Here is a 13,364-nt window from a genome sequence, read left to right on the forward strand (position 1 = left end):
GCTAGCATTATAATAGCATGTGATGTCACTTATAATAGTATTAAACATATAATAGGAATAAACTTAACAAAAAATATATGCAAGAATTATGCACTAAAAACTGCAAGACACTGGTAAGAGAAATTAAAGACCTAAGTAAAGAAAGAGACATATCATGTTCATGGATCATAACACCCAATATTGTTTAATATATTAATTTTCTTGAAACAGATCTATAGAGTCAATGCAATTCCAATCAAAATTCCAGTAGGCTTTTAAAAATTTATATGAAAATGTAGAGGATATAAAGTAACCAAAACAATTTTGAAACACAAGAGAAAGTGGGAGGACTTATATATTACTTAACTGTAAGACTATAAGCTACAATAATCAAGAAAATAGGGTATTGCCATAAAGATAGTAATTTAAAAACGTAATAGAAATAAACCCATATATATATATATGGTCAATTAATTTTTCAATGAAAATGCTAAGGTAATTAAATGGAAAAATTCTTGTCTTTTTCAGCAAATGGAACTGGAACAATTACATACCCATTTGGAAAGATATGACACCTCACATCATATACAATAATTAACTCAAAATGTATCAGAAGCCTAAAAATGAGATTATAAGCTACTAGAAAAACATATAAGGCAATCTAAATGATATTCGTTTAGATAAAAATCTTTTAACACTCTACAAAAAGCACAAAGGAAAAAAATCAATAAACTGGGCTTCATCAAAATTAAAGGCTTATTCTTTGAAAAGGCACACTAAACAAAATGAAAGCACAAGCCGACAGATTTGGAAAAAAAAATTGGAAAACATATCTCTGATAAAGGACTTGTACCCAGAATATGTAGATGTATATATAGAACTCAGTAAGAAGGAAAAAAAGAACTGTTTTTTTAAAACTAGGGGCTGGGCACTGGGGCTTATGCTTATAATCCCAACATTTTGGGAGGCCAAGGCAGGAGGACTGTTTGAGCCTAGGAGTTCAAGACCAGCCTGGGAAACATAGGGAGACCCCAGTATCTACAAAAAGTTTAAAAATTAGCCAGGCATGGAGGTACACGCCTACATTCCCAGCTACTCAGGAGGGTGAGGTGGGAGGATTGTTTGGGCCCAGGAAGTCAAGGCTACAGGGAGCTGTGATCATGCCATTGCACTCCTGCCTTCATAAATACAAATGAAAATAAAAAATAGGGAAATGGTTTGGACACTTTACATAAGTACATATGCAAATGACCAAAAAGTACATGAAAAAATGCTCAAACAATTAATCATTTTAGGGAAATAAAAAGTAATGTAACTGTAATGAGTTACCATTACATCTTCATTAGAATGATAGCTAAAATAAAAAGAACTTTTAATACCAAGTGTTGAAAAGGATATAGAGCAACTGGTAGGAATGCAAAATGGTACAGCCACTTTGGAAAACAGTTTGGCAGTTATTTAGAAAAGTTAAAACATACCCTTAACATATGACTCAGCAATCGCTTCATACACATTTATCCGAGTAAAATAAAAACATACGTCCATAAAAACACTTATATTGCATAACACTGTGTCTGCATAACTGTTTTATTCATAATAGCTAAACCCTGAAAAAGAAAAATTCCAACAAATAGTAATCAGAATAAACAAACTGTGGTATAGCCACACAGTAAACTACTGCTCAGCAATAAAAAGGAACAAACTGCTGATCCATATACAGGTAAAATCTAAAAGAGGCCAGGTGCAAAAACTACATACTGCATGATTCCATTTATATAAAATCCTAGAAACAGCAAAACTGTAGTAATATAAAGTAGATCTGTGGTTGCCAGGAGCAAGGAGATAGGGTAAAGGATCGACTACAAAAGGGCAGGAACAAACTTTTAGGGGTGATGGAAATGATCCATATTTGGTTGTAATGGTGGAACACAACTGCATATATTCGCTAAAACTCATCAAATTGTACACTTAAAATTGGTGAATTATACTGTAAGTAAATTACATCCCAATAAAGCTGATTTAACAAATAAAAGCAATTAAATATATGTTGACGACTTTTACACTGGTGGGAATGTTTGATAACTTACCCATCCAAGAAACAGTTCCAACTTGTTAGATTTGAACAGGTAAAAATGTAAATACTAAAAAAAAAAAAAAAAGAAAAAAAATTCAAAAGGTATCAGTGGAAAAGTAAGTGTCTCTCTCATCCCTATGACTCTATGCCTTTTACCACTTAATTTATATTCACACGGAAACAATATTGGTATAAAACCAACTGTTCCTATTTAAGGAACAGTTGATTAACAATATGTTAACGGGGTGCTTTATTAAAATAGAAGAATCACTAACTCATAACAATATGCAGGTCATTCTTTTCCAGAGGGGAACCTTCCCCAAAGCCCTTGAAATCTGAATTCTTTACCCCTATAAATCAAGGGTATCAGTAGTCTGACAGCATCTTAGTATCTCACTTCTAACAACCTGCCAATCCTTGTTCTAATATCTTGTGGCAAACACAAACCATTTCTCATCATATGTTAATCTGTTTTTCTTTCTTTCTTTTTGTGAAACAGAGTCTCACTCTGTTTCCCAGGCTGGAGTGCAGTAGCATGATCTCAGCTCACCACAACCTCCGCCTCCGGGGTTCAAGTGATTCTCCTGCCTCAGCCTCCTTAGTAGTTGGGATTACAGACATGCACCACCACGCCCAGCTAACTTTTTTTTTTTTTTTTTTTTTTTTGTATTTTTAGTAGAGACAAGGTCCCATCATGTTAGCCAGCCTGGTCTTGAACTCCCAATCTTAGGTGATCTACCTGCCTCGGCCTCCCAAAGTACTGGGATTACAAACGTGAGCCACTGCACTTGACCCATATGTTAATCTGGATATACTACAAGTTCGATGAAAATATCCTTAAAGAGTAATTACAAAAATCAAAGCTATTATTCTTGTTCTACAGGAGTTTACAGTATACAAAGAAGAGAAGGTATACAAACAGGGCATTTTTATTAATAATACAAGATACCATATATCTCAAAACAGAGCAGTAAGTGGGAAAGACAGTAAGTATTGCTATGGTGAAAAAAAGAAAAAGCAAAAGTGGACTCAAAGGAGATGGGGGAACTTGACTATTCCTAAAAAACAGGATTTGAAAAAAAAAAGTGAAGGACGGCATTCGGAGCAGGGCAAAGAACAGGAGAATGACGTAGCTGTGACCATATGAACAACATTTTCAGTGATCAGAGTAGAGACAACATATTTAAGTGGGAAAATAAGAGAGAAATACAAGATTTGAAGCACAGAGCTTATTCAAACAGCATTTATTAAGTACCTACTATATGCCATGCATAGCACTGAAATGAGCTATTTGAAAAGAAATTCCAGACTAAGAAATTTTGTCTTTTTACTCTGTAGCAGGAAAATAGAGTTCTAAAGAACTCATGGCAATTTTATACATCATTATTTTAACCAATCTTGGCAACAAATAATTTTAAATAACAGAAAAACAGAAACTCAGGAAGGTATACGCATATGCTTAAAATCATATAGCCAAAACCAAAGCAAAAATCCCACATCTTCCTATTCCTACCTCTATGCTCCCTGTCTTGCTCTACTGGCTATATCCTTTAGTCCTCTTCATTTTCTCAAGCAAATAATAAATTATTAAAAGAAAAAAATGTGATGCAATAAAAGTAAAGTTTTAGTCAAATGCATATGGCTAGGTTGTACGGGTTGAATTAAAAGGTAAAGAACATGGATAAAATGAAATCTATTAGCATAGGTTGGCACAAAAGTAACTGTGGCTTTTGCCAATCACTTTTGCACTAACCTAAAGTTACTGTAATAATCTAGGAATTGGTGGTAGCAGTAGGAATGGAAGCCACTGGATAATGATTCGATTTTGAAAATACCAAGAGATTCAAAGATAACTAGGTGATTAGTAAGTAGAGCCACTGGCAAAATGTAAATATCAAGAAATGAGTCTATTTTGTTGGCAAAATCATCTACTGTGGTCAAATTATTGCCCAAAGTCAAAGATATTATAGATCAAACATTTCACAAGTTTCTATCCCTGAAACAGAATAATCCAGAGTTTACTACCATCCTTGGACCTTTTATTTACTAATACTTACCATTTTCTGTCTAGACTTAAAGCCTAGACACCACCGTCTATCCAATCCCCAGAGGTATTCATATCTATAAAGCCTAATAAGAGTTTATGCCCACTTCCTGGAAACCTCTAAGAGAGAGCTGATATATCTAAATCTAAAGAAATACACACACACACACACACACACACACACGTGTGTGTGTGTGTGTGTGTAATTAAGTCTATCATTGAGCCAAGGCTTTCTTTCAGGGAATCAGGGTTATTTGTCAGTCGTAAGTAAATGACTAATCTCTATATCATACATTAAGGCTTGCAACTGAGAAAGTATTTTAAAACCTACATAAAGATGAATCTATCTTCCCTCTTACACGAAAATTATTTCTCAAGGAAATGTTATATTCATAACTTCTTCTAAGGTCCTGAAGAATTCCATTCACTTATGATATTAATTTTTTAATGAAAATACTGGACTAGTAGCTCTTTAATAATTATAAATGAAGACACCCAACAGAATAACTAGTCTTCAAAAGAGGATAACAAAGAGGATGAGGACCAAAGAAGTAAGAGCTAAACCCAAGTAAAAGCATATGAAACCTGGTATGTGAAGAACAGAGGTCAATGCTGCTCTTTGCAATGGCCAGTAGAGGCTGCCAGTGTACAAGCACACACAGGGCTTCCCCTCCCCGCCTGCCACAGACACACAGTTGTCAACAAAATAAGAAACATTTCCATGGTATAATATGAAGCCCAGCACTCTAGGCTCATCATAGAGCATTATGAAGCAGCAAACACCAAGTGTCCTTTCAACCGTGGCTTCTGGGTATATGTCATGGGAACAAAAGAACGCCAGAATATTTTTTGAGTACTTTTGAAACATGATCGCATTTAGCCACTGTCTGACCAAAAGAAACCACCAATCCTATGTCATTACCTTTCCAGAAATGATACCTCAAGTTTTATAGACATGTAAAAATGGATACCTTCCATGAAAAATAACTCAATTTAGGGCCTTCAAAATCCTTATTTGAATAGATGTATTACTCGGCTTCTTCAAATACAGTGAATTGTTACAGCTAAAGGAAATTTTCAGTTACTGAGTACAGAGACATAATTTTTGATCTAAAATTTATAAGTATCATTCTTAAATTACAAATACTAACATACTTAAAAGGAATTTATTGATATTCCGCAGTCAGGTGAGATTCTGTCCATCTGCGCCCCTCACCTAGAGCCAAAAACATAAAGACACTCAAGTACACCAAGTGGCAATCACCTTTTAAAATTCATTTCATGAATCTGCTCTACAATTTTAAGAATTATGTATCTGGCCCTTTTTGAGCTCCACAACACTGCTATTTCTTGTAGAGAGAAACTTTGCTGTCAATCACTGCTCCCTTTTGCCACGCAAATATGTGCTGCAGCTTTCACTTGTCACTCCTATTATATGTAATGTAGGCAGCTTAGCACTAAATCAATTTAAGGAACTGCAGGAGTTAAATACATACATTATTATTATGATGACAGAAAAGGCAATGAATGTCTTGCAGCTCCATTTGCTTTCTTTGTTAAGAAAGAAAAAGCTAATTATCTGCAGCTGTCAACCATGAAGACCTAGACCTATTTAAGTCAACATCAGCCTTGGACAACTGAAAATATTTCTCAGATTTTTACCCAATTGTTTTCTTTTTGAAAAAAAAAAGAAAGAAAGAAAGAAAAACCACATACTTTCATTACAAAATATTAAACATTCTAAAGGGCAATGTAAAAACAAGTTGAAAAATGTAAAACTACATACTTGTATCCCTTTTCATAACCAACTCATTTAATATTTTTTAAAACTGCCTGTCAGTTTTTCGTAATACCCACTCTCTAATTAGTGTAGTCAAAATTTAGAAAAATGCAAAGCATCTCCACATAAATTCATAAAAAGAAATTCAAGTGAAAGCCCAGACTATTGGTTACAATGAAACTATGTTACACCCAGCCAAAGCCCAAATTCTTTTCACAGCCTGATATTACCTCCAGAGTTCTTCTCTGATATGGCTTTCAGAAATCTGTATCTATTGTGATTGACAGACAGTTGCTATCCTTTACAATTGATGATGCTGGTGAGAATGTTATCCTCTATGCATATAAACAGAGCAGAATTGACAAAAATATCAGGAGGTGATCCTTGTCTTAAAATGAGCAGGATAAGACAGATGACCTTCAAAGGTTCTTCTAGCATTCTAACATTCTATGAGTAATTTATCTTATTAAGATGCTTGGGAACAGATAAAAAATCTCTGGCTATTTTTTTTTCTAACTTTCTGAAATCTGTTCAGGATAATAACTCCTACCCCATCACTATTTTACAAACATTTAAATATAGTATCTATATTAATGTAATTCTCACAACTCTGTTATGTTGATTATTTTATACAGATGAGAGTACTGAAATTCAAAAAGATTGTGGTGCCTTGGCCCAAAGCACCAAATTACTAAACAGCAGAGCAATTCTAAAGGCAAATCTGACCTACTCACAGCTCAGGACATTTACCCTTATATATACTAGATGCTGCCATAATAACAGCATCCATTTGTACATCACTGTACCTTTGTCACCTGTTCCCTAACGGTCCTCAGAACAACCCTGCAATAAAACAAAGCAAGTAATATCATTCTGGCATCATTTTACAAATAACAGTCTTGGAGAATTTAAATCACTTGCTCAAGGATCCTTACAGAGTAATAGTAAAGTCTCAAACAGAGGTCTCCTAACTCTAAGTCTAGTATTTCTTTTGTCACTATATCTGACTGTCAACTATAAGTTTGGCTTCAACATACCTTTGAAACATTTCTATGCCTACCCTGCTTAAACTTGTCTCTCTAAGCGTGAAATTCATTAAGTGTAATTGAACTCATGAAAGTACTGTTTATGCTTATGTGTGGCATAATAACTTATGTTCCCAATATAGAATTACTTTTAAAATATATTTGTCTAAGACTTTCAAGAAAATTCTCACCCAGATTTTGAGTGATCAAGAATAAGGTGGCTAGTTATTAGAAAAAATCCTCCTTAAATCCCAGCAAGGGGGGGAAAGGGATGCCTAATTTGGGAGTTTGTTGAATTATAAATCAGCCTTCTCCATACATCCAATTTATAGAACAGACAGTAGTACTGCCTAGAATTCTGTCTTCACTTCCTCAGAATCTTTCTACCAAATGCACTGCGATTACTGAATGATCTTATTTAGTAAACCAGCTTCTTGTCCCTTCATTAGGTCCTAATCTAAATTATAGTATAAAGACATAAGGTTTTCTACTCATGGCTGACTTATGATAAACAGCACTGGCTGGCCATGTGGCCTGATGAGGTCCTGAGACACACAAGGGTCTTTTTTTGGACTTTATCAGTCTTAGGGCAGGCAATTTATTTTGAGCCAGAAAAATAAAATATAATCTTAGGCCATCTGGTTCTGTAACACACTGTATTTGTTTAGAAAGGTCACTGTTGTCAAGTTATTGAATGTTATCTCTAGAATTGACAGGAAGAGGGAAGTTTTTGAAAGAAGGCCAAGACTATTAAAGCACCGGATATTAAGGTGTAAAGCAGTATTTAAAAGCTTGGGCTTTAGTGTTAAACAGACCACAGTTCAAATCCCAGCTCCACCACTTACTACTTAAATGACCTTGGGCAAGTCACTTTCTTAATTCAATTTTCCCAATCTATAAAATCTAGATAACACAACCTAGTAAGATATAATAATGAGAAAATGATGTAATACACATATGTCACTAGCTCATAGTTATTCAAAATTTATGTAATAATTATTTTCAGTATAATTTTTGTTCTAATTTTTGTTTTGTCTGAAATCAAAATTTTGATTACTTTTATAAACACTTTTCCAGACAGCAAAGTATAATTCCAAAATAGGATCACAATTTATACTATACAAAAGATACAGATTGAGCCTATCCCTAACAAAAACTTCAATCTATCTTAAAGATTTAAGCAACATTCATTTCTTTCTTAAATCAGATATGTAGCAACTACTATTTTGTTAGTGAAATGACTGAGTTACTGTGTCAGTGAAGAATGAACACTAAGCATATCAAATCAACTTCAGGGGGACTAATACTGCTGTTTTATTGAACAACTGTTACAGTATCCTGATGTTGCTATGCAATATAGTTATTTTCTGCACATGACATAGTTTTCTATTAATGCTGCAAAGCAGTACTGTGATCTAACTATTGCAGTAACAAGATGATCCAGAGTTGACTTAGGCTATTCAGGCCCTTTCCTTTTGTGGATTAGCAATGTGGTTAAAAATATACTAAAATAATTAAAACACTCATAAAAAAGTAGCTCAATCAAAACTCCATTTAGAATGTTGCTGAGGAGAAATGGTTTCGATTCAGCAGGCCAGAGTCTGGATCCACTTATATAACCCTTAAGGATCTCAATAGTAGGCAAACACTTCACCTGTGGAATTATCTCCACACATAATTGGATTTCCCAAATCAAAGTAGGCATTATAAGCCAGGGCAAAAGCTGGAGTCTTAGGCTAGAGAAGAAGATTTCCACCTGTTTTCTACTTCAAGTATTAGCTGCTACAGAGTTTTCCCTTTGGTGTCATAATAACAGGCACATATTTTTCATATGAACTACTGGGTTCTCTTACTTCTCCACAATACTGACCTGAGAGATCTGAAAATCATCAAAAACAAATTTCTAACTCTGGGGTCTAGCCAAAAAGACTACCTACAGACCAACAAAAGTCTAAAACGTGCATATTGAATTAGGGGTTATAAAGATAAATGGATCCAAGAAACCTATAAGCCTATATAAAATAATACACATGAGAAGCTCTCTTGATCAAGCATCACTTACCCAGCTTGCTATGTAAACCCACATTGTTCATTTCCTCTTTAACCATACTGACAGATGCTCACAGAATACTGAAAACTCACAGCCTGCAGGACTCTCTCTAGCATGCCCCTTAACACTTCTGCTCCCAACTGCTGAGCTGTATATTCACCCAGAACAATATTTGTTCCAAAACCTCAACAGGGGAGTTTTATTGTTATTGTAATTAGCTAACTTAATTAAATATCACATAAACCATGAAAGCAAAAATAAAAGGTCTTGTATCTTTAAAAACTAAGTCAAATGCATTGAAAAGACTTGATAAAGGCAAGTCACTATAAAACACTGCTGTTGAAATAGGCAAAGGTAAGAGAAATATTTTTAAAACTGGGAAAAATAATAAAATACAGAATATAATGTTTCTCAAAATATAGCACGGAAGCCAAGAATAGAATGCTAAGCCCCACCTTCCATAGTTTCTGATTCAGTAGGTCTGGAGTAAAATCAAAGAATTTGCATGCTATGAAATTCCCATGATGCTGACGCTGCTGGGCTGGGAACCACACTTTTAGAACCACTGCTCTGCAAGTCTCAATTTTTTAATCTATATTAAAGAAATACAGCATAAACTGGATATGATATTTTATAGATGTAGATTTATATAAGACTTGCAGTTGCAATCAGCAAGCCTATATTGAAAAAAAGGCCCTCGACCCTAGTCACAAAAACAGCCTATTTATACATTTTGCACATTTCAAGTTAAAATGTTAGTGAGAAGTGTGCAGCAGTTTTTATGACCTACTGTTTTAACTGAACTTTTTCTATTAACAGTCAAATGACAAGAACCAATCTCATCAGAAAAGATCCCTTGTCAAATATAGACTATGAAAGTACCACTGAAGTTTCAAAGTTTCTTTACCTTCACCATTTGCAAGAAGGAAATTCTGTGATTGTCTCATTGGTTATGAGACTTCCCAAAACACAAACTCATAGAAGCTCATAATATCAATGATGCTTTTAAAATAAAAGTTAAAAGCTTTAGTATCACTCTCTCCAATTTATAGGTGAGATTGGCTCAGAAGAAACATATCTAAAGGTAAGTCAGCCAACAAGTGGCAGCCAAGACTCTGAATACAGATTTGTCTCCAAAAACAGTGCTTATTTTCCCAAACCACAAAATATTGCTGTATAATCTTTAAAAGAATCAAAGACAGGTTTGCAACAATACACCATTAGAACCCTAATCAATCCAAATGTCTGCAAAACAGAAAATGACCAAACTAGCAGCCAGGTATGCTGGCTCATGCCTGTAATCCCAGCACTTTGGGAAGCCAAAGAGGGAGAATCACTTGAGGCAATCCCACCTCCACAAAAAGTAAAAAATTAGCTAGGTGTGGTGACACATGCCTATAGCCCCAGCTACTCAGGAGGCTGAGGCAGGAAGACTGCCTGAGCCCAGGTGATCGAGGCTGCAGTGAGCTATAACTGTGCCACTGCACTACAGCCTGGGCAACAGAGGGAGACCCTGTCTCTTAAAAAAAAAAAAAAAAAAAAGGAAGAAGAAGAAAGAAAGAAAATTGCCAAATGTAAACAGTTATAACCGGATGATTATAAACATTATATCTTCATCTTGAACATAATCATAAACATCATCTATAAGCTGAACTTATTAAGTGGCAAGAGAGGATCATCAAACATAGGGCACTGTAAGGGAGCTAGTTTACCAGCAATGATGCAAAGTTTAGTATTTATGGACTGCTTGAAAACAGAGGAAGAGATGAGGTAGCCCAGTGACGACAATCGCCATTAAGATAATGCCATTAAACCAAGTTAATTTTAGAAACTAGAGGCAGAGACAAACAGCACCTTATCTCTGCCTTATAAGGTAGTGATGCATTCATGTTGTATTATAAATTCCAGAAGAGAACCATATCTGTAAAACTATGAAGTAATCCATCTTTATGTATCATAAGCCCATCAATACAACTTTATAAGAATTGCTTTATTCAGTAGTGTTTTAAATAACTAGAGAAAAATGCATTTATATGTATTTTTATACATGTCTTTCATAATGCCTGTAGTTACCTTTAACCATTCCTCTTTATTTCTTCACACTGATTAAAATTTACCATCAAGTGTCCTTTCATTTCAACCTGAAGGACTCCCTTTAACATTTCTTAGAGTTGGTGAGAATCCTTTCAGTTTCTGTTTATTTGGAAATGTCTTAATTTCACTTTGTTTTGAAGAACAGTTTAGCTACATAGAGAATTACTGGTTGACAGTCTTTTTATTTCAACGTTGAAAGTGTCTTCTAGCCTCCAGGGTTTCTCATAAGAAGTCAGCTATTAAGCCTATTGAGGATTCCTTGTACCAAGTCATTTTTCTCTTGCTACTTTCAAGATTTTTCTTTAAATTCAAGTATGATGGTCTAGGTATGGATCACTTTGGGCTTATTCAACTTGGATTACAGTGAGTTTCTTTAATGTATAGCATAGAGTAATATTTTTCAGCAAATCTGGAAAGCTTTCTGCCATTATTTTTTTTAAATATTCTTTCTGCCTCTTTCTCATCTTCTCGGAATCCTATAATGCCCATGTTGGTACAACTTTCGATGGAGTCACCTAAGTCTTTTGAGGTTCTGTTCATTTTTCTTTCTGATCCTCACACTGAATAATTTCTATTGTCCTAACTTTGCGTTAAAAGATTCCTTCATTTGCCGATTTATATCTGTTGCTGAGCTCCTCTAGTGAATTTTTCATTTCAGTTATTATACTTTTAAGATCCAGAATTCCCTTGTTTTTTAATAATTTCTATCTTTATTAATATTCTTTCTCTGGTGAAATACCATTCTGATACTTCCCTTTAATTCTTTAGACATGGTTTCATTTAGTTCTTTGAAAAGCTAACTTAAAGACTATGAAGCCTAAAATCTAGGCTCCCACAGGGACTTTTTTTGTTAGTTTTTTATTATTATTTGTCTCTGTGTGTGGCATATTTACTGCTTCTTTGCATTTCTCAATTTTTGTTGAAAACTGAACATTTTAGGTAATATATTTTAACAAATCTCATATCAGATTGCTCCACATTGTTCCCCTTAATTTTTAATCATCAGTGTGTTGTTTTTCTTGATGCTGCTTATTTAGTACTTTCATGAAATAATTTTAAGATCCTGTATTACCTGTAGTGTGTGGCCACCGAGTTCTCCGCTAGAACTTTTTTTTTTTTAATCTTGTGTTTATTTGTAAGCCTGGCTTCCTAGAAGTCATACCTGGACCAGTATAATGTAGCAGTCAGCCAATCATCATTTAAAAGATTTCCTTAAATGCTTTACCTATATGTCTTCTACCCTTTGCCAAATAAATCATGAAAAATCATACCTTCAAACTTCAGGAAGCTTACAAATAGCACGGATTTTCACTTCCTGCTTACTCAGTGCCTCAAAATCAGTCAGAGTTGACATTCTCCTTTCCCAGGTCATTTTTGGGCATGTGTACAGACTTACACTTTGTACAGCCTTTTAAATACCCAGGAATATGTCAGAGCTTTCCAAAGTTCCCTATAGTTGGCTAGTTCTCCAGACTTTCCTTGTAAATTCCTGGCCAGCTTCTTCCTTTGCCTCAACTGAAATCACAGCCTTAGGCAGTTGACATTTTGCCAAGTTTGCTATTGTTTCAGTAATGCCCTGGGGGTAAGCTTTTTCTTCCCCCAACTGAGCTGAGTTCAGAGTCAAATCAAATATCCAACCACTCTCCAAAAAGAGTTTTCCCAGGGAGCTGCAAGTTGGGACAAAATATTAACTATGCTCTGGGGATAGTGCCTTTAATGGAGCTCCAAAAGTGGTCAGCTATCTCCATTGTCTGCAATACTGCCAGCTTTTGGCTATACCACTAAGCTGGAGAGACAGACGAGAATAACCCCAAGTTAAAATATCACAGACCCCACTGGTCTTCCCAAGATTCACTAGTTTTCTTTTCGACAGATAATTTTCAATTCATACTCCTACTTAATTGCCAGAATTCTAAAATGGCTGATTTTCATTATTTTACCCATATTTTTGTTGTATAGGGAGCACAAATTCACTGAGGCCCTCACTCCACCCTCCTGGAAGTTGATCAAGTTCTGTAATATTCTGAATTCATAATTTTCATGACAAAAAGATCTTAACCAAAAAAAAAAAAAAAATCCCTCAGTTTGGTTTTTTCAAAAATACTTAAAATTTTTAGATCACTGATTCTTATCTCTAATAGAAAGTTACAAAAAAAATCTGTATTTCAGTACTTAAATGAGAGTGAAACAGATCTGTGAGACAGGAAAAAATAAACTGCATAAACAATTTATCACATCTTTCCTGTTAACTAATATGTGAATTATCAAAAACAAAGGTGATTACTGGTCTCAGAGCCACTCTCAGACCTAAATGGCCT

At 34.7% G+C, this 13,364-nt stretch overlaps 1 protein-coding gene and 1 pseudogene across 9 annotated transcripts in view; one reads left to right on the plus strand and one right to left on the minus strand.

The window, feature by feature from the left end:
- Positions 1–13,364, minus strand: part of RFX3 (regulatory factor X3) — a 322,424-nt gene that overhangs the window by 263,356 nt on the left and 45,704 nt on the right. For 5 of the 9 annotated variants that reach the window (XM_033237213.1, XM_033237221.1, XM_033237216.1 and 2 more), the window contains one exon: positions 2,067–2,120. The exons of 2 other annotated variants lie outside the window; for them this stretch is intronic. In XM_033237213.1, the coding sequence (XP_033093104.1) occupies positions 2,067–2,070 (4 nt within the window). In that variant the 5' untranslated portion in view covers positions 2,071–2,120. Of the gene's footprint in view, positions 1–2,066; positions 2,121–3,566; positions 5,661–13,364 lie in introns of those variants that run through there. 2 more of the 9 variants (XM_033237212.1, XM_033237218.1) reach the window with 1 other exon arrangement.
- LOC117098529 lies at positions 2,288–2,989 on the plus strand (annotated as a pseudogene).

Source organism: Trachypithecus francoisi, unplaced genomic scaffold (assembly GCF_009764315.1).
Source record: "Trachypithecus francoisi isolate TF-2019V2 unplaced genomic scaffold, Tfra_2.0 Lachesis_group16, whole genome shotgun sequence".
Taxonomy (NCBI): Eukaryota; Metazoa; Chordata; class Mammalia; order Primates; family Cercopithecidae; genus Trachypithecus; species Trachypithecus francoisi.